This window comes from Dermacentor albipictus, chromosome 10 (genome assembly GCF_038994185.2).
Source record: "Dermacentor albipictus isolate Rhodes 1998 colony chromosome 10, USDA_Dalb.pri_finalv2, whole genome shotgun sequence".
Classification (NCBI taxonomy): domain Eukaryota; kingdom Metazoa; phylum Arthropoda; class Arachnida; order Ixodida; family Ixodidae; genus Dermacentor; species Dermacentor albipictus.
Window position 1 is genome coordinate 14,046,418 of NC_091830.1, and position 22,317 is coordinate 14,068,734.

General features: G+C 44.2%; 1 protein-coding gene and 1 non-coding gene across 7 annotated transcripts in view; one reads left to right on the forward strand and one right to left on the reverse strand.

Moving 5' to 3' along the window:
• Positions 1–2,045: 2,045 nt before the first annotated feature.
• On the forward strand, positions 2,046–2,137 carry TRNAI-UAU (transfer RNA isoleucine (anticodon UAU)). The gene is given in 2 exon segments: positions 2,046–2,083; positions 2,102–2,137. It is a non-coding gene; the product is annotated as a tRNA-Ile (tRNA).
• A 7,097-nt stretch (positions 2,138–9,234) lies between these two features.
• The window catches only part of pns (DENN domain containing pinstripe), a 64,553-nt gene continuing 51,470 nt past the window's right edge, over positions 9,235–22,317 (reverse strand). For all 6 annotated transcript variants that reach the window (XM_065448993.1, XM_065448991.1, XM_065448989.1 and 3 more), the window contains 3 exons: positions 22,010–22,175; positions 21,216–21,427; positions 9,235–16,500 (listed from right to left, as the gene is read on the reverse strand). In XM_065448993.1, coding sequence (XP_065305065.1) covers positions 21,244–21,427; positions 22,010–22,175 — 350 coding nt within the window. In that variant the 3' untranslated portion in view covers positions 9,235–16,500; positions 21,216–21,243. The remainder of the gene's footprint in view (positions 16,501–21,215; positions 21,428–22,009; positions 22,176–22,317) is intronic.

Consider the following 22,317-nt stretch of genomic DNA (forward strand, 5'->3'; position numbering starts at 1 on the left):
AAAACGCAGCTAGCATCACCGAATACGATCTCTCTAGCCTACAACGCATTTATCGAACCCACTCCGGCCTATTCCACAGTGAGCCAGACAGGTGTGTTTAGGATAGAAACATATATCGTATCAGGTGGTGCTCTAACATCGTTTGGAATTGGTAACCTAGATTCAATATAGTAACAGTGACTATCTTGTTTAGTCAGTAATATTATTAACTCTGCCGTTACCAACTGCAGTCATACAAATAGTGAGTGCTGTGACAATGAGCTACGGCTTCCACAACGACCCTTCTTTTTTGTTTTGTTTTTTAAAGAGTACAAGCATGTCAAGAAGGCGTCGATTTTCGAAAAGCCTAGATCGATCGGAAGCACAGCGTCAGAACCAGGTGTAAGAATATAACATTCTTACACGTAAGAATATAACATTCTTACACCGTGGTCAAAACTGAGCTTTGGGTTTTCCGAATGCGTGCTTGACCCTTGGAGTCTATAGTATGCTCATAAACATATATACGTCAGGAGAGTGAGAAATATATCCTTGCAAAACTATGGAGGTTGACTTATTCATGAGGCTTAATGTCCCAAAACGACATAGGGTCATTGACAATTCCTGCAGAAGGAAGGGGAGGGGCTCTAAATTAAATACTGTTCGACAAATGCAATACCAGCCCTTGATGGTGCAGGTTCGTTGATGAATGAATGAATGAATGAATGAATGAATAATCGATACCCTAAGCGTGCAGCTATATTTGATTTGACTCCACTGTATAGAGATGGGCAACAGATTGAACTTCAACGAATTATATGGAGGTAAAACTTCTAGCATATGGTGCTCAAGAAAAAATTACATAAAATACTTATAGGAGCTACATAGTTTATTTAACATGCTGGACATATTTCAGGTTCATTCGTGGTGGCTTAGCGGCTACGGTATTACCTCAGCTCCTGCACGAGATGGCGGGTTCGAATCCCGGCCGCGGCGGCCGCATTTTGATGGGGGCGAAACGCAAGAACGCCTCCTATACCATCCATTGGGTGCACGTTAAAGAAACCCAGGTGGTCAAAAATTAACCCGCAGTCCTCCACTACCAAGTGCCTCCTAACTATATCGTGGTTTTGGCACGCAAAACGCCCAATTTAATTTTAATTTAATTATGTACGCACTTCACTATTAAAAACGTTTCCGCCCTTTGGGCTCATCTTATCCCACAACGATATTCGTCATCTATCTAGCCCGCGTTTCCTGTCTTTAACGCTGCGAGCCCAGTACGTCAGGTCATTCATCATTCTCAACAGGAAAGTAGCGAGCGCAGAGTTTTCGAGAAAGGAAACGCAAGCAAGGCAGATGACGCTTATTATTGTGGGCCAAGGTAAACCCCAAAGGGTGCGAACTCTTTAAATTAAGAGTGTTTGTAACGCGACTCCAATATGACACCAAAATTAGATTATACTCCTTTTATAGCATTTAGAGAGTGGGAAGGCTGTCGCGTCAAGTTCATAGGTTGAAGCTTTCTCTGTGCTTTCCTTGAAAGCACAGAGAAAGCTTCAACCGATGAACTCGAAACGGCAGCCTTCCCACCCTTAAAACGCTATAAAAGGAGTATAAAGCTATTTCAGAAATAAAGCTTTTCCGAAATAAACACTCCCACTATAAGACTTCCCGTATTGCTCGACATTTTAGTCAGCCTTTTTCAACATCAGCCGACCACGTCCAGTACTTGAAAGGAATTACACGAGTTTAGGTGTTTGTGTCTCGATTAACACATAGAATAACTAAAGATATATACGTTCTCTGTCAATCAGTGCCGCGTGACTACACTTAAACGTAACCAGTTTTGTAGATTGGCAAGGGTGCATGGCGAAGTCGACGCTTTTGCGCTCATTTTGATCGCGAACCGTGCGCCGGTTCGCGGTGAACAGACGCTGCGCCGACTGACAGACGATCCTGACGTCAAGAACAAAGAGCGAACGTCTGCCAATCTGCGGAGGGCCGGGGTGGAGGGAGGTAGGCATCACAGCCTGCCCGCATTTGGAGACCGCCGGGCCTCCATCTCCCCAGTGGCGCAATTGGTTAGCGCACGGTACTTATACGACAGTTCTCGTGAGCTATGCCGGGGTTGTGAGTTCGAGCCTCACCTGGGGAATGTTTTTTCATTTTTCGATCTTGCTTTTATTTTTCTTTAATGTCAATTGCTGCACGCGCGAATTTGTAGCCGTTGTACAACCACCGGCGAAAGCGTTCGATTAATCGAATGCGCACCCAAACGAAACCAATTAGCTGCCGCGTGCATTAAGCAGGCCTGGAAAATTGCTATGCATGGGCACGCGAGTGTCTGCGAGTCTGAACTCTCGTGAGCTCTGCTAGGGTGTCCTAGCTCTGCTGAACTAGCTGAACGGCTAGCAGGCGCTTGACCGCAATGGCCGCCGCGACGTCACGCAGTGACGTCATTCGTGGGGATACTAGCGTTGTGCTTAACTGGGCTTGCTTGGTCGGTTAGCTTGATATGTTTGAAATATATAGCGTTCTAGAAGAGTAGTATGAAGCAAAGGGAGAGTCGCACTGACTTTGATTTGTGGCTTTATAAATTAACAGTGTAAGTGAGATGCGGCTTGCAAATGGCGCCAGCAGAATATGTGCGGATCGGCACTGCTGCTCGTATATTCATCGAACGAATATTTTCATTAAGCATTATCAAATAAACCTGTAGCAGCAGCAAAAAAAAAAAGAACGGGAAGAAGGAAAGACAAGAGGTGTGAAACTCGGCAGACACTCAGGAATGTTTATTTCGAGGTGATACCTTTGCGAAATTCTTAGTACACAGTTATTTTTCATTATCTTTGATTTTCCTTCAAAGTGTTTTCTGTGCTTTCTTGAAAGCAATAAATGTTCTCTTTAATCCCACCTGCTACTTGGCTGATCCAGGTAATGCTAAGCCACACCAGGGGCTTGATCTTAGGAAGCATATATAGACGACCAAACCAAAAATAGAAACATGGAAAATTAAATGTTTATTTGATTTAATTGTGCGTTATTTATAAATGGCATCTGAGTTTACGACACACTTCAGATTCTTAAGAAATGGGGAGGGGAAATTAAAGGAAAAACTACCCCAGATCTCAGTGTCAGGGGGAGCACATGGGTTTGGTGCAAAGACAAGGTCTGATTCCATACGCGAAGCAAGTGCAAAAATTTAGCTGCGAGCCTGTAAATACAGTCAACTGGTTAAAATCGAAGTTGTTAAAGCCCACCTTATGCTGTTATAGGCTGCCGCGGTACATCGACCTCCCGATCAGCGATCCCCTCACTAAGAGCTCGCTATACAGTTGCATCCCATAATAGGGCTATTTTTTTTACCTACATTGGCTACACGAGTATAGCTAGAGTAGGAACTGTACTAGAAGATAAACTCGGGCGAGTTGGTGGTAATAAATGTTTTGGAAAGTAACAACGCTAAACGGACGAGGGTCTAGGCCTAAGGTTAGTGTAGGAATAAGTGCACGTCAATTAAAACTTACCGGGAGCCAAGCACACTCGACCGAGTCTGCCGTATGCAGGGTCAGTTGTTGGGCTGACCTTTCAAGCAAGAAAAGGCAAACGAGGTGGCTTCATGAACAGCTAGATTGCGATGGCCAGCTGCGTGATGTAATGCTCCCTCCCTCCTAATTTATCTCCATCCTCCCTGCCTTCAATTAATGTTGCACAGTGCGAGATCATTCTCAGCGCCCGGTGCACTCACAGAGCAACAGATTGCAGTTTCAAAAAGGTCCACGTTCGACACTACATAAGGTGCTTTCTTTAAAGAACACTTAACGAAAGACCCTAAATCAAGTTAAACTGATGAAATATTGTTACTAAGAGGAAGGGTAATTAATTAGGCACAAAAGTATATACAGTAAAAGCTCGTTAATTCGAACCGCAAGGGGAAGCCGCTTCAGTTCGAATTAACGAAAGTTCGAACTAACGAAAGTGAAGGAGAGCAACAGTACACTGCGATTTGGAAGCAGTAGGGCGTGTCAGAAATTTGGCGTGTCAGAAAGTGATGGCGTGTGCCGCGGGCCATCTTCAAGTTGAAGCTCTGGTGGGTCCGACTGTGCCACACCACCGATGTCCACCGAAACGAACGTTAGCCGAGGCTTAAAGGAGTACTGACACAAAAAAAATCCATGTGGTTTTTTCTGCTTTAATAAGTAGTTAATGACCCAGTAATCACGGCATGAGACCTCATTTACTTCAGAGCGCGACAGGTAAATATCTGCAGTCTTTTTTGTAGCGACCAGTCCAAGTTTCGGTTTCAGAGAGCAACGAAACGGTCCACCGGGAGTGTAAACAAAGTGGTCACGTGTTCGCAAAAAGCCATGACGTATGCTCTGCCGCGCAGCCAGCGTGCGGCGCGCCGGCACGCGAGCTTCGTGTTGCTAGTCGTCTGCTACGCCTGCACGTGGTTTGCCGTGTCCTCGCCATCATCGTCGTCGTCGTCCTCGTTTTCGTCGTCCAGCGGCGACGATATCCTGCATGTGGGAGTCGCCGCCGTATTAGACGTGGCCAATCACTTTCAATTTGACCCACTGGAGAGCAGCGACTCGGATATTGCAGCCGGCGACGGCGAGCACTAAAGCAGGAGACACACGGTACGATTCGGCGTCCGATCCGACGTGCGGCGCCGCATGCTCCGGCATGCGACATACGATGATTCGGGACACACGGTGCGTGCATCCGTAAGATTGAGCGGCGCGTAAGCTCCGCCCAGATCCAGTACTCCAGCTTGACTTCAGAGCCACGTCGAGAAACGCAATATAAACAACTCTCCACAACACTGCGTCGCTTTACGCGAACACTGCGAATAACGTTATGCCCCTGCGAGTGACAGAACACTTCACGACGGCGCGTCGTCCACTGACGACTCCGCTAACAGACAGCGATAGGGCCGGTAGGCCTAGCAAGGCAGACGCCGCGGCCGACGGCGCTTACGATACAAGCCGAGCTCGTCGAAGAGCGCTTATGTTTGCCAAAACAATTAACACTGTACACTTAGGTCGCCCGTAATTAAATACAATTGGTTTACTCGACGCAGTCGTTGCGAAGGGCAAACGTGCAAGCAAAGCGAGCAGCCTCGCTCAGACGGTCGGTGTGTGCTGTCTGCCCGCGAAATGCCCTCGCGTCGCGTCTCCTGATCTCGCCAGTAGCTTAGTCCTAGCGTATTAGGCGTTGCTTTGAATAACAGGCACACGTCGAGATAATTTTACTGAACTGGTAACTCTTTCGTGTCGAAAACAAACTGCAGCAGGCAAGGAAAAAAACAACACTGCGAGAAACCGGCCAGCCAGCGCCGCCTCCGTGGAGGGAACGTCACATGCCAGCCGCGCTGTCATTGGCTGCGGCCAGACGACGGTGCGGTTGTCGGACGCGTCGGACGATGAAAATCTGCCCGGTTTGTCGCACGCCGGACGACCGATCGGGCACTTCGGCACGGCAAAACACCTCGATTCCGGCTGCCGTTCCGGCGCGTGGGACGCCGGATCGGATACCAAATCGGACCGTGTTTCTCCCGCTGTAAAGCCGCATGGCAGCCAACGAAAATTCGTGACGTAGCCACATGACGTAGTGTTTTCTTGGCTATTTACAGACCCGGGTGATGTCAATGTCGCGAGGTGCTCTGTTTTACGGTTGGCTGCGCGCACGTACTTTAAAATTGATTTTAAATATGTTCTAAGCGATATTCGCCGCTGATATTTTACACACGATGTGTGTGTGACCCACTAAATCGATCTCACAAGTTATCTCGACTTCAAATTTTTGTGTCAGTACTCCTTTAACACCATCACAATGAATCGCTGAAAACAGAGGTGCACAACCGATGAAGACTGCCGAGACAAAGACGCTGAACATGTGAAGGTGGCGAAGGCCCTGATTCGTAGGTTCTTGATTGCAAGCGCAGCTGCGACGTACTTGATTCGCTGTGTTTTGGCGCTTGCCGTGCCATCTCCGCACATTAGCAGCTGTACAAGATTTGCAAAGCCTCCGAGATTCGCAACGGGCAAGAAGTCTCGGAGGTTACGTAGAACGGAGAGGCGGCAGCCGCCGCTGGCTTCTGGCTGACCCCGGGTTGGTTAGATTTTTTTCCTATTTTGCCTTCTCTCGCCGTTCTCTCCGTTTATGAGGCAATACAGCCTTGTGTGTAGGCAGTAGGCGCGTTTCTCTGGCCATGTGGCAGGCGAGCATAGTTCGAATTATCCGTGAGGGAACCTTCTCGCGTTCGAATTAACGGACTTTTTTATACATAGACTTCTGTGGAGCTTGGCTGGACCAAATCGTACAGTTCGAATTATCCATAAATTCGAATTATTGAAGTTCGAATTAACGAGCTTTCACTGTATAACTATTTACACGTAAGGGTCACTTGTAGACGTGCATGGTGGTATGCAGTTGTTATTCCTCAATGACCTGCCGCAAACGACTCTGGGAAATTGGCCATGAATCTGGCAATGCAAGTCACAGCTCTAAGTAAACTGTTCGCCACTTTGCCCCCCTCTTGCTCGCGCAGTCCTGTCCAAATGCTTCGTAAAAATATTCTTTCAAAACTGAATTTTCTTTAATTTCGCAGCAATATAAAAAAGCATTCATATTCTTAATATCATGCTGAAGCCCCGAGCGCCGGCACGTCAATGTGATGCATGTCATGGCTACTGCTGCCATAACACCCTGCGGTAGTCTGTAATCGCAAACAGCGAGTATGCACACATCAACAACTATCTTTTGCTGGTAAGAAACAGCTTACCTCTGTGCCATTATGTTAATTACTATGCCACTTTATTGCAGAATTTACTATTCTATAGATGAAATTGGGAGCACTTAGTTTCAATTATACAATTGGATTGGATTGGTAAAACGTTTATTTGAGCCGGCAGTAAAACGCAAGCTTGCACGTGTGCTCCAAACAGGGCCTACGTCGTATTCTGGGTACAGGTTGCAAACAATTTTTTTAACGGAAACAATTGTGGTAGGTTGCGCAACCGTTATACCAGTTGGGTTGCTTGAAGTGAGTCGTGCATTGCTTGCATGACAAATTGCAGTGTAACATTAGCTAACAATGTTTCACTAATTATCTTGAATTATTCACTTTAGGGCATGATGCCAGTTGCAGAATTGAAGCCATCTGGTGATATAGTCATATCCATTCAGCAGAGTTCCTGTGCTCAGACCAGTTTTGAGAAATACATTCTTGAAATCTGATGATATGCATTCCTGTTTCAGCTAACTGCTGTAAGGAATGCTGCTTGAATCTAATAATAATAAAAAATGTGCAGATCCCAAGCATGGTAGAAATTGATGCAAGCGTAGCTTTCTGTGCTGTTTACATTCATTGATGGTGTTTGGTGGTGATGTTGACGGCATCATACAACAGTCATGATACGACGTTAAATGTTACCTTGCCTGCACCTCTTGTGTTTGTCCATGTGGTAAACAGAACACGTAGAGACGTCATTAATTTACTCTCATTTACTGAAGAGAGCCCAAATGAGCAATGCTTTTTGATGACAAATTTTTTTTCTCCCGTGTGATGTTAGGTGAACTGCCATGAGTGCAGAGGGGTTAGAATAATCCCCCATTTCCTGACTACGTTGGTACGGAATCGTTGGTACGGAACCTATTCCCTGCCTCCTCTTTCTTTCTACACCCTCTCCGACATTCCCCCTATCTTCTCCCTGGACTGCTGCTGCTGTTGTGCGTGAGCATGGAGGAAAGTGTGGCAGCTCCTGCAATGCTTTTGTGGGGGATCATGCCTAATTACGGCGTCCAGAGAGTATTGTAGCTGTACTCTGCGGAATGTCGTCAATGTTGCCTATGTTGTCTCCCACACACCTGCCTTGAGCTCTCAACCACCCCCCAGCACGGGATGCAAGGCAGCGGCAGCAGCAGGGGAAAAGTCGAAGGAAGAGGCAAAGCAAGCTTCACTTTGAAAGCTTCGCTTTAAAAGCCACAGGTATGTTTTTGATGAAGCCAATGGACATGTCAGCAAAGATGTATGCCACCAGATCATATTCATGATGACTGCAGTGTCACGCTTCCTGCTAGTACAGAAGAAACTTGCTATAATAAAGTTATGTCTAATATGAAATACCTTTGTTCATACAACGGCCATTATGGCATACATGCTGATATCGGTGGTACAACAAATTATTGAATTTAACAAAGTAAATCTAAAATGTTTCTTGCCAATACCAGCATGCAATGAGTAGATGCTTATAACAAACTTTTGATATAATGGAGGTATTTGCACCAGGTAAGGCTTCATTATAACGAGTCCCTACTGCATTACATTACATCTGATAATTAATTGTATCCATGATTCCTATATCGATGCTTGACTATAATACTATCTGTATGAAACTCATCGATCAAAGATAAACTGTGAAACATATTTCCGAGAGTAATGGCTAGAAACAGCTTCAAAGGTCATGGTTGACTGGAAACTCCCAACGACCCTTGCAAACAAATGACTGCACAAGGTTCCACATACGGCACATATGTCGTCTGTATTCCTTCTCACCTCGAGAGAAAAGGCAGCATTATGTTGTTCTCTGAACACTCACTAGTTGCACATCACCATCACAAGGGCCAGCAGACATGACACCTCTTTAAGCGTCACACGGTGACACATAGGCAACACAGAAGCGACGCGGACACACCGCAGCAAGGTGTACTTCGCCCGCGCAACAAGTACACACAAAGCATTGCGCACTCGGCGCACGCACGTTAGCTGAACACTCCTCTCTTCTCTCTTGAGTAACAAAAACTGGGCTATGTACATATTTACACAATCGGAAAACAAACACACATAAATCGGCATCCACACACGTGTGGTTATGTGGTGTGTACCGAGGCAACTGATAAGAACATCCGGAGGCAGCTTAGCCCCATCTCTCTTTGCTTCAGCAGATAAAGATGACCAGGATCAGCACACACACACAATGTAATAAGCATGATAGATATAGACCTATTCTGGGGACAGACAGATAAAAATATAGATTTGTTTTGTGTGTTATGTACAGCAATATGTGTTAATGCAAGAGCTGACACACGGCCAATGTTCTGAGACACACATGTAGGGCATATCTTGTGGACAAGACCCGCATGACACGGAGCACTTGCGACTCAACCAGTCTTTGCTAATACGAACAAAGGTCACGACTCATGCCATGACTGGACATGAAAAAAAGGGGCCTCAAAGAATGACATCAGTTACAAACTCGGCGGACATAGATTCTATTTCAGGTATGAAAAGTCTTGTTACTCTTTACAAATGGTGAACTGAGTCCCACTGTTTTGTGACAAGTCATTTGAGCTTTGAAAAATAAATTAAGCAGCAGAAGCAGCCCACACTAATTAGTTCTGCAGAGTTCAACAACATAACAGCTTCTGATGCACAACAATTGTGAAGATAGCAGTTCTCAAGCAAGGCCCACAGAGGTAACAGAAAGATCAACTACTCAAGCACATAATGCTTGGCTGGTCTGTGTGTGCAATCATGGAACACTCATCCTTGGATAGTGTATGGATCCATATGAAGATGACTTAAGGCGATTTTAAACCAGTACACTTATTGATACTTTCATCGTCAGCTTAGGAGATTGCCAGAGTTGTTCTAGAAGCAGGTAAGAACACTGTGTCAGTACATGAAATATCATTATTTGCAACACTTGGCTTATGACAACATTGACACAAAACCAGCGTAAAAAAAAAAAATACCCGCTTTACTGGCATCATCACGACTGTTACCATGTGTTCCGAATACAATGACAGATGTAAAAAAAAAAAAAAAATTCAGGAGGCTTGAGGATTGATTGCATGGCCACCTAGCTTATAAGTGCTTCTCTTTTAAGCAGGATAGAAAAATGGAAAGGAACAAAAATCCTGGTTCTTTAATATGTATAGATAAAAATGCTTCTGCAGTGAAAACCACAATTCACTGACGTAGAGCTCAAGCAAATATGTTCAGTACAATAGCACACCAAAAGTGCACAAGTGTCTTTGCCAACAAACAACACAAATCTGATCAGAAACACTTTGCAATGTGAACACACCAGATAATTTCTCATTTAACTGATAAACAGGTGGGGATAAATCACGTCCCATTGCACTACTTTTAAAGGCACGAAAATGGGGGTATATTTGATGGTTTTCTACCTTAGCAGGCAATGCGATGACAAACTTTTCAGTACTATTATTGTTCTAGCATACGAGTGAAGTTGTATTATTTGAACGCTAATGTATGTAAACAAAGTGTGATATCTGCAAACAGTTTCATTCTTAAATAAATATAGTTCAAAAAAGCTTTCTATACTTGCCACTGAAGCCAAAGCTCCCCCACATTGCTTCTCCGTGTTGTTATAAAATGGCTACATTGTTTTATAATATGGCTACTGCCTGATTGGAAGACTACATATTAAGAATGAATAACATGAATTTTCTTTTGTCTCAATACATACATATAGGTGAAATATAGATTGCAAGATAACTTAGCTTTTTTGTCTATAGCAAAAATGAAAAGAATGGGAGACATTCAAGCACGACTGTTTCCCAAAAGAAAACGTTTCCACAAATTATGCCTTTCATCAAACCTGTGGCAGCAGCAAAAAACCTCTAAAATGTTATAATCAATGGAAAAAAATCTGCAAACGGCCATTATAAATTCTCATAACAGCTTCTCCTGTGCAAACTATTACTGTAAATACGGCACAGGCCTGCATGCATAAACTACGACATTACGAGTTACCACAAATAGGTTTAGCCTGGTGTATGCATGTTACCACTGACGTAATGCTAGAATACTGGAAGCGTTTGACAAGAACAGCAACACTGGTGGCGCCATCTGGCAATCTAATGTGTTGAACATGAACAGGCTGGGAATGTTTCCGAGCTCTTCAGAATAAAAAAAAAAGGAGGGAGGGGAGGGCCTACGCAGTGGTGCGACTTTGAAGAATTGCAGTCCAGTTTCGAGCGAAAACTGTTGTCCGTGTAACTATGCACCATAATTTCCAACAACATACCTCGGTTGACTCCCACAAGTGCAAATTTGTGCACATATAACACTCGCTGCCTCTTGCATCACGTAGCATTTTTGGAACACCACTAATTTTGGTTTCTCAAACAGACGTACACATTTTTCAACAGTACACTTTCAATGTTGACCGAGTATTTACGCTGCGCTTTTGGTGTTGGTACTAGCATCGATGCTTTATGGAGCTGACACTTTTGATGTTCAAATCTTTCAGTTTTCTATTCACCAATGATGAACTAGGTATATAAAAGGCAATAACACTTTTATAAATAGCATGTCATTGGTACCACATTTATGCTAGCAACTAAGTAGCGCATAGTCATTCATCAAGAAGAGTTGTGCCTGTTTTGGATGCATACGATATTGCAAGGTGTCATTCCCAGTGCAGCTGCTCCTGTCCATGTCTCCAGTATTCCAGTTAATTGTAATGAATACAGGTTGGGCTAAAGCCCTTCATTGTTAGAGGGTTTTAGCAACTCTCCATTATCAGAAAGCTGTAACAACTCTTCATTAATATGGAGTTTTAACACACTGATTTCAATTCTGCTACCATGTTTCCCTGATGTGAAGAGCGAGCTGCAAATGCATGAGCTTACCAAGCACGAGTTTCAGCAACTCTTGATTATTCGAGTTTTAGCTATGTCTCCATTATTACAGGGTTCTAGCCCACCCCATTTTGCAATCTGACACTGAGCTCCCCTTCTGTGAGGGGCTAGCTGGAAATGCACCAAATTAGCTGTGCCACTGTCCTGCCACTCAAGCCTGTACAGCTGACTAATTGCAGAAGTTGAACACTTTGTGAGATAGCAGAGTGCTGAAACTCCTAGAAATCATTGTTGTACACCTGTCATTGCGCTGGTTACACTATATTCAATACCTTGTGCTTTTGAAATGTCTAGTGCCTTTACTCGAGTTTAAATGCTGGTTACAAAATAATACAGTCGAAGCGTGCAGTAGCATTGAAGCAGCAGAACAGTTCACTTTGCTGAAAAATGCAATGTTTCTTTCCTTTTTTGTTTTTTTTACTCTCGCGTGTCAGCACAATCAGATCATGCTTGTGAGCTCATTGAGACTTGCCTATAATGTGTCACCCATTCGAGGAAGACAGCTTAACACAAAACGTCATCATGTTTAACAGGAACAGCACATTGTCAATGTTTGAAAATGTGTTAAATTGGAAAAATGAATACTAAAAGAAAGAACACTTTCTCTAAGGCCAAGTCGTCGGTGAAAAAAAAAGAAAACATCACTAACACATCTTAAATTTATAAGAACAGTACGACACACTAGCATTATGCACAGCAGTCCAAAAAATAAGAGAAATGTTGTACTATGGTTGCCTGAGATTTTTTTGTCAAGTGCGAATGAATGATGGATGGCTCAGGCCGTGCCGCAAAATGATGAGCAACACTGCTGGTACACTTCGTCCCGACTAGCCAGGCAGCAGATGCAAAAAATATACACAGGATGCAATGAGATTTTGTAATATGACTGTAGCATGTAAGACGTGAGAGACGATGTGAAGACAATAACTGGGGTACAAAGATCAATGAGACTTTAACAATGTTCACCTAGACAAATGGATGTACAAAGAGCAAAATGTTGATGCAACTGCACAAGACAACCAACAACTGCAGCAATTACAATGCACTTAACAAAACAGCAAACAAACGGAAATAACGGTGCACATAAGGCTTTCCTTGAAAAGGCAAAATTCTAGTTGGAGAAATGCATGCGCGGTGTGCAGACTTAGTTCTTCTTCCCTAAATAAATTCAGAAATTTTTAATAAATTACTCAAAGCTCGGCTTTCCTTATTGGATGGAGACTTCCCACTTGAATAAATTGTGCAAGGTGACGAACAAAACATTAAGCAATGAACACACTGTCACAATGCCAAAGTATACAAGCACGCCTATGTTAATCTGGAAATCATCACAAAATCACAGGTACTACTCCTTCTTATACATGACATAGCGCTACGTGGTTTTAATGATGAGAGTTCACGCGTTGCTCTTAAAAATAGTCACATTACCTAACACAAAGCAAAAGCAGCTGTGAGCATGACATCCTGATACACTATCAGTTTTCCACAAAGAAAATTATTACAGCACTTAACATGGGGGAAAAAAAAGTGAGCTTGATGATCCCAACTTAGCAAACATACTACTCCACGCTGTCTAAGAGCTTCACTCCCGTAATCTACAACAAGCATGGCTAATGAATGCTAGAGCACAAGCGTATGGCCAGTTAAGTGTTACACACACTCTTTTGCGCACATAAGGACAAGCCCTTCCATCCAGACACGCTACATTAGTCTTGACGAGGGACTACGCCACTACATATGATATGCTGCAACGAGCATCAGTGTGACCTATCTTAGCCAGAAACTTTCCCTTCCGCCCATCAATGGCGCATCTTAATTCAGCAAGCGAAAATGCAACGAGTCTGTTGCGCCACATACAGAAGGCACACCCTGGTCCCCATACAAAATGTTACTCTAACAAAAGCTGTGCAGGCTGCAACACCAGGCTGGAGAAAGAAAAAGCGAGGGGGGGGGAGAGGAAATGCAATGCCTTCGAGCTGCCATGAAACAGAAAATTAAATAGTACTTAGCAAAGCTCGAGTACGGCTGGATGACTTGACTTCCTTGGTAAGGCAGCGGGCTGCTAGAAGTAAAGGCAGTGGCTGCTAGAAGTTAGAGCTGGAGATGGCACGAAGCCGTAGGCCAGCACACATAGCTCAATGCACAGCTGGTTTGTTTGTTTGGTTCCTGCATCCTAGTATAGCGACAATGGAAAGGGGAAGTGGTGCTGACGCACTTGTGCATGCAATGTCACAAAAGGCAACACCGCACGAACAGATAGGTCGACGAGTTATCGACAGCTTACTCTGAATATACTATGTTAAGTGGGGTGCATAGAGGCTGAAGTGATCAAGTTTGCACACGCTGCTTATTATGTACTCCACTCGTACATCACATTGCTTGACATTGTGTGTCCTTTGCATTGCACGTATGCAACGAAATTATAATGTGCAACATACTGTGAAGATGGAAAGCGATTTGTGAACTGCAATACCTCTAGTGTGCTGGTGCGTGTGGAATTAGCTGGTGCATGTATGTCAAAGTACACACACTCTATGTGGATGCTAATGAACCCGTGCTAATGGCGCTTTCATTTATTAAGCCACGCAGCATGGTCTCAAAATGACTGCAAGAAAATTTGCAGTAAAACTAAGTTACCCTGTTTGACAAGATTTAGAAGAGACGTGCAATCGTGGGATAAATTAACTGGCAATTGCCATACCTTTTAATGTTCATTTTAACATTGTCACTCGTATTTTTGCATCAAGTTATTTTGTACCCTCTCTTAACCTGCCTGAGAAAAGCAGTCATGCCCATTTTATACCATAAACGATGTAAATACAGTGCAAAAAAAGGCGATGTGAAGAGAAGAGTTAGAATTACAGCCTTGAAGGAACCAACATGCAAGAGCGTGTGCACCTCACTGACTTGTGTCATGACGGGCATTTCTTTTCTTTGCAGCAAGCTGCCTTACCAAGAAGAGAAGACTTAACATTGATACTGCACACTCGGTCACTAGTTTCCAATAACAACAGGAGTGAACAATGCCAGATCATACAAAAAGAACACCCTCTTGTACAGAATATATACAATACACTAAACACCGACACAGTAGACTTCCTTTTAAGACAAACCCTGAGAAGTCGATTCACAGTATGCATAAAAAAAAAAATTCTGGATTTTTTGCTAAGTTTCCCATGAAGGCAGTGCACTTCGGCTATGTCATACTTTTGAAAATATGAACAGATTTCAATTATCCCTTCAAGTTATGTCGTAAAGGGTGTCTACCGTATGTCTGTAAACAAAACATCTGTTATAAAGGAACTTGTTAAGGGGTTTAAATAATAAGTAATGGCACAAAAGAGAGCAGGAAATGAAGCATTGTCTTTTGCATCAATCAAACACTTAACGAGATGCTTCAATGAAAAAATCGAACAAGCAAGGCTCAAAAGTGTTAAATGCGATATCAAGCCAATGCTCTGGTATAGGAAACATGTTAGCCAAAATTAGGGGGGATGTGCAACCTCTGAAAAGGTAGGCTCTGTAACTGACTTAGTTGTTTTCCCCCATTGCAAGCCATAGATGTTATCTTACATTGTGATTTAAATAAATTCGACAAGTTTAGTATGTACACCTAACTTTGTAGCTTGGTTCCTATTCTGCACAGAGGTGGACAAAAGGTTAGAACTTTTTTAGGGCATGCACTCACGACTGACACGATTCGCTGAAGTGCCGAGTATTGAGCGTCAGCTACAGGGAATCTGTTTTGAAACACATTTTTGACGTGCTGTCGTCGCATCTGTTCCAAACCATGCAATACTGGCTGCTTAAAATTACGTATACAAGGACTGCTGACAGCCTGGAATTTTTTGCTGCATGAAATTGATGCAGAAGCTGTGACGCCAAATGTAGGTCAAAATATGTGCTCCATATGCCTGCAGACTTAAAAGTCACCCTAATTATAACTGTACCATTTTCTGATGTTGACTAATTCCCAACAGTTCGGACATCAAAGAAGGTTAATCACGAATCACGTCAAGGCCAATAAAAGCCGTGTTTGTGTAAACACATTGCAGCTTTGAAGCCAATGAACTGGTCGAAGTTTAACACTTGCAAGGCTTAACAAAATGAAATTGTGTAGCTTAACATTTGAAGCTATGTACAATGACTAAAGAGGAAAAAAAAAAGTTAACAAGCGGCAACGTGAATAAGAATGTGATGGGAGATTGCTCGTGACTAAGTTTGTTAAAAACTTGTCGCGGAGTCATTCCCCAGCCTCTTAAAACATCTAGCGAATGACTGTTCCATATGTACACTAAAATAATGTAGGCACGACATGACAAAACAATGAAAACAAGAACACTTGGGGAGTATTTCCTTGCTTGAGTGATTCTTTAGTCGCAGGCACACCCCGAGACAGACGTTCCTGTTTCGTGTGAACAAAGCATGCAACCACCGATTATACGCAATCATCCTGTGGGCTGCCGTCTCTGAGCCAGCAAAACGAAACAATACAGGTGCCAAAAGTACAGCCACGGAAGCTGGTATAACTGTAGGCAAGGAATGAAAAAAAAAAACAACAACAAAAATTTTTTTCTTCTTTCATGCAGGAACCACCACGCACTGGGGAATAAGTTTTCTGCTTGAGGAACTAAGAACATTACACGCAGTACTTTGTGTCGTCGTGCGCGACTTGTGAAGGCAACGTTGGCCAGCATCTGGCCGAGAAGAGATTCAATGGGCTGGCCGAATCTCTGAGCCGTTTTCAGTCGACGCTGATGACTGTACCGTGCCATCCAGCATTCTTACAACAAACCAGTAAATTGCCCCGACTGCCTCTGATGAATCAACCTGTGGAGTATACTGCAAAAGAAAGAAAGAAAGAAAGAAAAAGAATGTCACTAAAACTGGTCAATCCTCTGACCAGCCAAAATATCAAACAGTAGCAGCATGGCAGTGTTACAGGGACATTCACGTATTCTCGTAAAACTAAAATTGACAAGAAAATCACCTTTTCCTTCCGTTTTTGAGAAGCAAGACCATCAGAGAAAGCACGGGACAATTCAAGATAAGTTATTACATTAAAATAAAGGTTTATTGATGGTGGGTGTGGGCACTAAACGTGGTCAGTCATAGCATCCAAGCTTTATGGCACCATGCGACGCCAATCTTGGGCGCCATGAACCACACCAATGCATTGCTCCCGGTGCTATCTGCACTGCACTTGCTGGCGCTCACAAGTACGCTATTATGGCCCAACCTTCTTGCTATTTGTTTATAAGTAATTGCTGACGTACACTATTCAGCACTAATGTTCTAGGAATTTGTGAAATGATTTTTACTGCTGAAACGTTAAACACTTGAATTAACAAAATTTGCAACATAACGAAGCTTTTGCTGCAACAGTACAACTTCGTAATTTTGAGGTTCGATTGTATACAGATCTTTCACCGACCATTCCTGCACAACCGTCAGGCCCATAATAACAGCATAAATGTGTCAGGAATTATTGGAAGACGATAAAACGTTGTTTGACAAACCTTGCAACAGCGGCGTCGGAAATCATTTTTTCTGTGCTTTTCTACGCAATTTTTCTTTCTTTTTGTGAGTCTCACCACTGCCATCGATAAATATTTTGACCTTGATGGTTCTAAGGAAAAATGATTAAGCAAATGAATAAATCATTCCTAAAATGCCTTTGCTGCGTCCATGACTACCAATATCATTACTTTCTTTTTGATGACAAGCATAGCTTGACACTGCAATGTAAAAAAGAACTGTTTAACCATCATTTTTGTTACGTCTTTTCTGTTTCTTTTTTTTACACTACCAATTCATTACATCAACGTCCTTTTCACAACTGCAGTGATGCTCAAAACACATTTCGTGACCTACTGATGAGGTTTTAACGTTACAAAGCTTGGCTATGAGAGATGGCATGGCAGGAGACTCCAGATAAATTTTCGTTACTTAGCATTCTCTGATGTTCATCCGAATCTATACCGTGTCTCATCAACTTCAGTGCAGTGCATCGAAGCCTAGGGCTCGTGTCAGCGAATCAGTAACAAGAGCCGGTTGCATGTTCCAGATAAGAGAGGAGCCTGCTGTATGCAACTAATCCTTGGGTGAATCTTCCGTCTAGTGGGCACAACATGGACGGTGATCAGAGGTGACCTTCTCCTGTTTCTCTGTTCAGGTCAGCTGATAAAACTCATAGCTTGTCCTGCACCACACAGTGAGACGGAGATTAAGTACACATCCATTTCTGCATGCTGAAACCACGAGAACGAGGCCGAGGTGGCAAGCAAACCAACCCACCAGACTTATTCCGAGTAGCTGAATACCATGGCTTCTTAACCACAATGGCAAGCACATCAAAAAAAGAATCTTGTATGCAAACTTGAGCAACATACTGTGAGAATTATGGAAACTGGTAATTTCACACGTCCAAAGATACGCCAGCATACACGCACACAGGCGTATGCTGGCCTTCCCGCCAGCATACGCCGGCCTTCCCGTAGCTGGCCTTCCCGCGAGCTACGGGAAGGCCAGGCGGCTTCCCAGCGGTGCAACACCCCCCAGCTTTCGAACCGGTCACAGACGTAGACCATCAGGTGGAAGCAGAAGCCTGCGACCATTGGACCGAGCAAAGAACACGGCAGGGGGCAACCTAATCGGTGCAATCGGTGAATGCCAGAGAGGGGAGAAGACTGGGAGCTACTAAGAAGGAACGACCGCAGGTAAACATCTCGTTCCAATCTTTTTCTCGCACCCTGCTATCATTCGCATCACAATTGACACCGGCAAACGTTGCACTTGTAATTAGCCTGCTACCAACTAAATCCTCTGGAGCAATAAGCATTGTTGTACTTGTTATTCTACAGTGTGTAGTCATGTTTCCTGCTTGTCCAATGTACCGCCGAAGCCTGGTTGTACAAATCGAGCAAAAGGGAGTTAGCCGTCAAGCCTTAGCCTTATGCACAAAGATGGTTTGAGAGAACCTTAGTCTACAATATATGAAAGACGGCAGAATTGTGTTAAGGGAGTTATCACTGCCCGTGGAACTCCTAGAAGTCTGGATTTCCGTCGCCCCGAAAAGTGCCCAGGGCTTTACAAACACGCCATTGTATTCAAGCTTTCTGGTTCTGTCATCATCGACCTATTTATGCCTACCTGAAAACAGGCCTTTCCCAGTGATCTCCAGATGTAACTTTGTCTTATGCCAGCTGACCCTTTCTTATACCTTTCAAGTTTCCTAATTTCATCACAACACCTACTTTTTCTGCCCTCCTCGCCTGTGCTTCCCTTCCCTTGGCATTAATCTGTAACTGTTTGACGTAGTAGTTTGATGAGTAGTAGTGACGCAGATCGTAGAGCGGCTGCCCCGGAAAGGCGGTGGTCCCGGGTTCGTGTCCCGGACCAGGACGAATTTTTCTTCAACTATGAGGCTTTTCTTTCGAGGAACCCGTATGGGTTTCCTTTGTAGCAATTGCTACGAACAGGTGGATGTCTCATTTTCCCTTTATTCAATCTGTAACTCATGTAGACCACCGGTTATCTGCCCTACCTGTTACAGGGCTAGCCTAGCTCAATTTCTTCCACTTAATGTTAACTGGAATACTGGCTACCCCTGTTTACTCGCTAATCCATGCCGCCGTTTTCCTGTCCTTAAACGTTACGATTAACACTTTCTGAAACGTGAAGGGGTAGCTTCGATAGTATCTGCTTTAGTGGCCGCAGACCAATCAATGACAACACATTGTTACTGCGAATTTGCTGTATTGTAAACTTCTTCTCAGGCTTCTTAACTAACTGCCAAGTTTGTGCCCCATATGTTAGTACCAATAGAATATAATTATCGTACACTTCTATGAAGTCGAACACCTTTGTTACCATGTGCTTGGGTCCTCCCAAATCATTTGTTATGCAAGTCACTTTGTCGTAAAGATTGTGCACCGCACACCTCACAAAAGAAACAGGACAGAATTACTCCTTTGTTATACAGGTCATTTCATTACAGAGATGTTCGTTGGAGAGGCACTCCCCTACACTCATTTTGCACTCTCCCACTTGTAGTAACTACAGCTGAACCTCGCAATAACGAGATCAGTGGGGAATACAAAAGAAAATTTGCTTTCACGAGAATTTCATTGCTGTGAAATGAGACAGCACAGATAGATAATGTGTCGCACAACGAAACTTTGCTGTCAAAATTCTGTTAGTCTACTATGGCAAGCTTTGCTTGAGGATATAGAACTGCGCTGCCGACAGTAAAAGGTGCGCTGTTTGCGTCGATCAGCAGTGGCAGCACTGCCAAGGAGCAGTACTGTCGGTCAGTTACTTTCGTAGATATGATCATTTTCGTGAAATTTTGTGTAACTCGACAGTGGACGCAGAGCAACAGTGCTCCACGCATGCAGCAACATTTCCAGTGCACAAAAAGTGATTGTATCTCGTATACCTGAAGGCAATCGATCGAGATTAATGGCCCCTTCACGAAAATCTATGTACAGCACCCGAACTGCAAGCATTGCCTGTCGGGTGGCACGAAAACCAGCGTTCTTGAAGCAAGAGATACGTATTCCTGGATGATCGCTCAATCACGGCCTGACGCATGGCACTCGATACTGCAACCACCATCTTAAGCACCACAAACAGCTCAACGTCGGTGGACGTGGATTTCCTTGCTCTTGCTGCATTTTTCTCACCGATGCACACTTTATGCACTGCACTAGGTGTGCAAAAACTGTCATCGCATGTCGGTAGCAACCTGTGAGCAGCTTAATTGGGCGCTCGACAAGTAAGATGGCGGCCACGAAGTGTTTCCGGTGCACGTAAATGCTTTCGGCAGTTGGTTGTTTTTGTCAACGAAGATGGCAGCGCCCAAGCAAGTGTAATATGGTGGTATTTTATACAATTTTAGTGCAAAGCAATCCCATTTGAGCACATTTTGGAGCCTGCTAGCTTTGCGCGAGTAGGTAGAGTGCGGGGTTACATTCTTGCAAATTCCATTATTGCGGGATTGTAGTACAGCAATATTTTGTCATCTAGAGGCACGAAATGCACTGAATCCTATGGGCGTTCACCCGGGATATGAGAATATTTTGTTGTCGTGAGAATTTCGTGGTCACAGGATTTCGTTATCGCGGGTTTCGACTGTACTTGTACACTATATACTCTCCACTACATTCTACACATATCCCTGCGTGCTGTGCCAGTTCTACTACACCAGCTACACCATGCCGTGGCATGTAGTATAGCGCAGAAAAAACAAGGAGACAAGTGCTTTTGTCTGTCGTCTGTTTCTTTTTATGACCTTGTTTTTGCTGCGTTACACTGCATACCATTCTATGAAGATGAACCAACAGGCCCACATCGCCACCCTCGTTGTTTACCATGCCAGTTCTACCACGACAGCTTTACAGCACTGGTACACCAGCTCTACCACGCTGGCTACACTCTGTACAATGCGCTTGTGCCTCGTGGATACCAAACCCGGTGCCACCACCGCCGTATGAAAACCACTGTGGTGCTCCCCGACACAGCTCTGCTGTGAAATCACTGCAACAGTAACGTACAGCTGCCGTGAGGAGGTGCTGCCTGGGCTCAGTTGTCCACCCCGCGGGTAATGGAGCTCTCGAGGGCAATGTCGAACTCAGAGAGGGCCTCCAGGATCTGGACGAGGAATACTACGAGGTTGGTGTCACGCAGAAACGACCTCTCCTCATACATGGTGGTCGTCACGGGGCAGGCGGCCAGGTCAAACATCATCTGGTGCAGGAAGTGCTCCCTGCACACAACGGTTTAAGAGGTGTTGAAGGCCACGTAGTCAGAGGAGGAGACGGGAAAGACTGACTGAGAAAGTTAGTGAATCATCCCAATTTATACATACTGTAACGAGATTGTAACATGCACTTTTTTTTCTAATGAGTAGGTCTGAAATTTGCCTGCGTGTTAAAATTGAATATGAGACTGAAACCACTCGTTCATGGCTTTGGTAACAACTTACCGTCAGAGCCACCATCATTGCCACTGTCATTACAAGAACACAACAGAACACATTTCTGTGTGGGCTGGCAAAGATGACGCACCGCTTTCATAACAACAGACTCATACAGAAGACAAGTTATTTCACATGCCGAGTCTAATGGCAAGAGAGCTGAGACACATGCTTTCGCTACAACAGAGAACTGCTTGCGTTGCTGGATGAACTGGCAAAGTGGTAAGTGAATACACAAGCTGCCATTCCATTTGCATTTGTCTCACAGTCGTTCAAGAAATGGAAATGGGAGTGCTGTGTGCCTGCTCACAACTTTACAGCCCCGCATGTAAAGAAGAACCACACCATGTGCCAAGACAATTGCAGCCCCACCTGGCAGCCAGGCAGATGAACAGCTGGAACTTGCCATCCTTGCCCATGGTGTGGGAGGCCCGCTCTACTTTGTTGGCCAGGTGGCAGTAGGTGCGCCACACTGAGTTCGGCCGCTCGTCCTCCATGTTGTCCTGCAGTGCAGACTCGAAGTACTCCTTGACTTTTACTGCAATGGGGGAAGAAAACGAGAGAAAGTGAGAAAGAAAGAGACATGCATCACAGTTTGAGCACAACTGTCTTGCCAGCCATCTTACAAAACAGAACAGTTCAAGAACACCCAAGAAAGTGGGTATGAGAGTGGCAGCCGT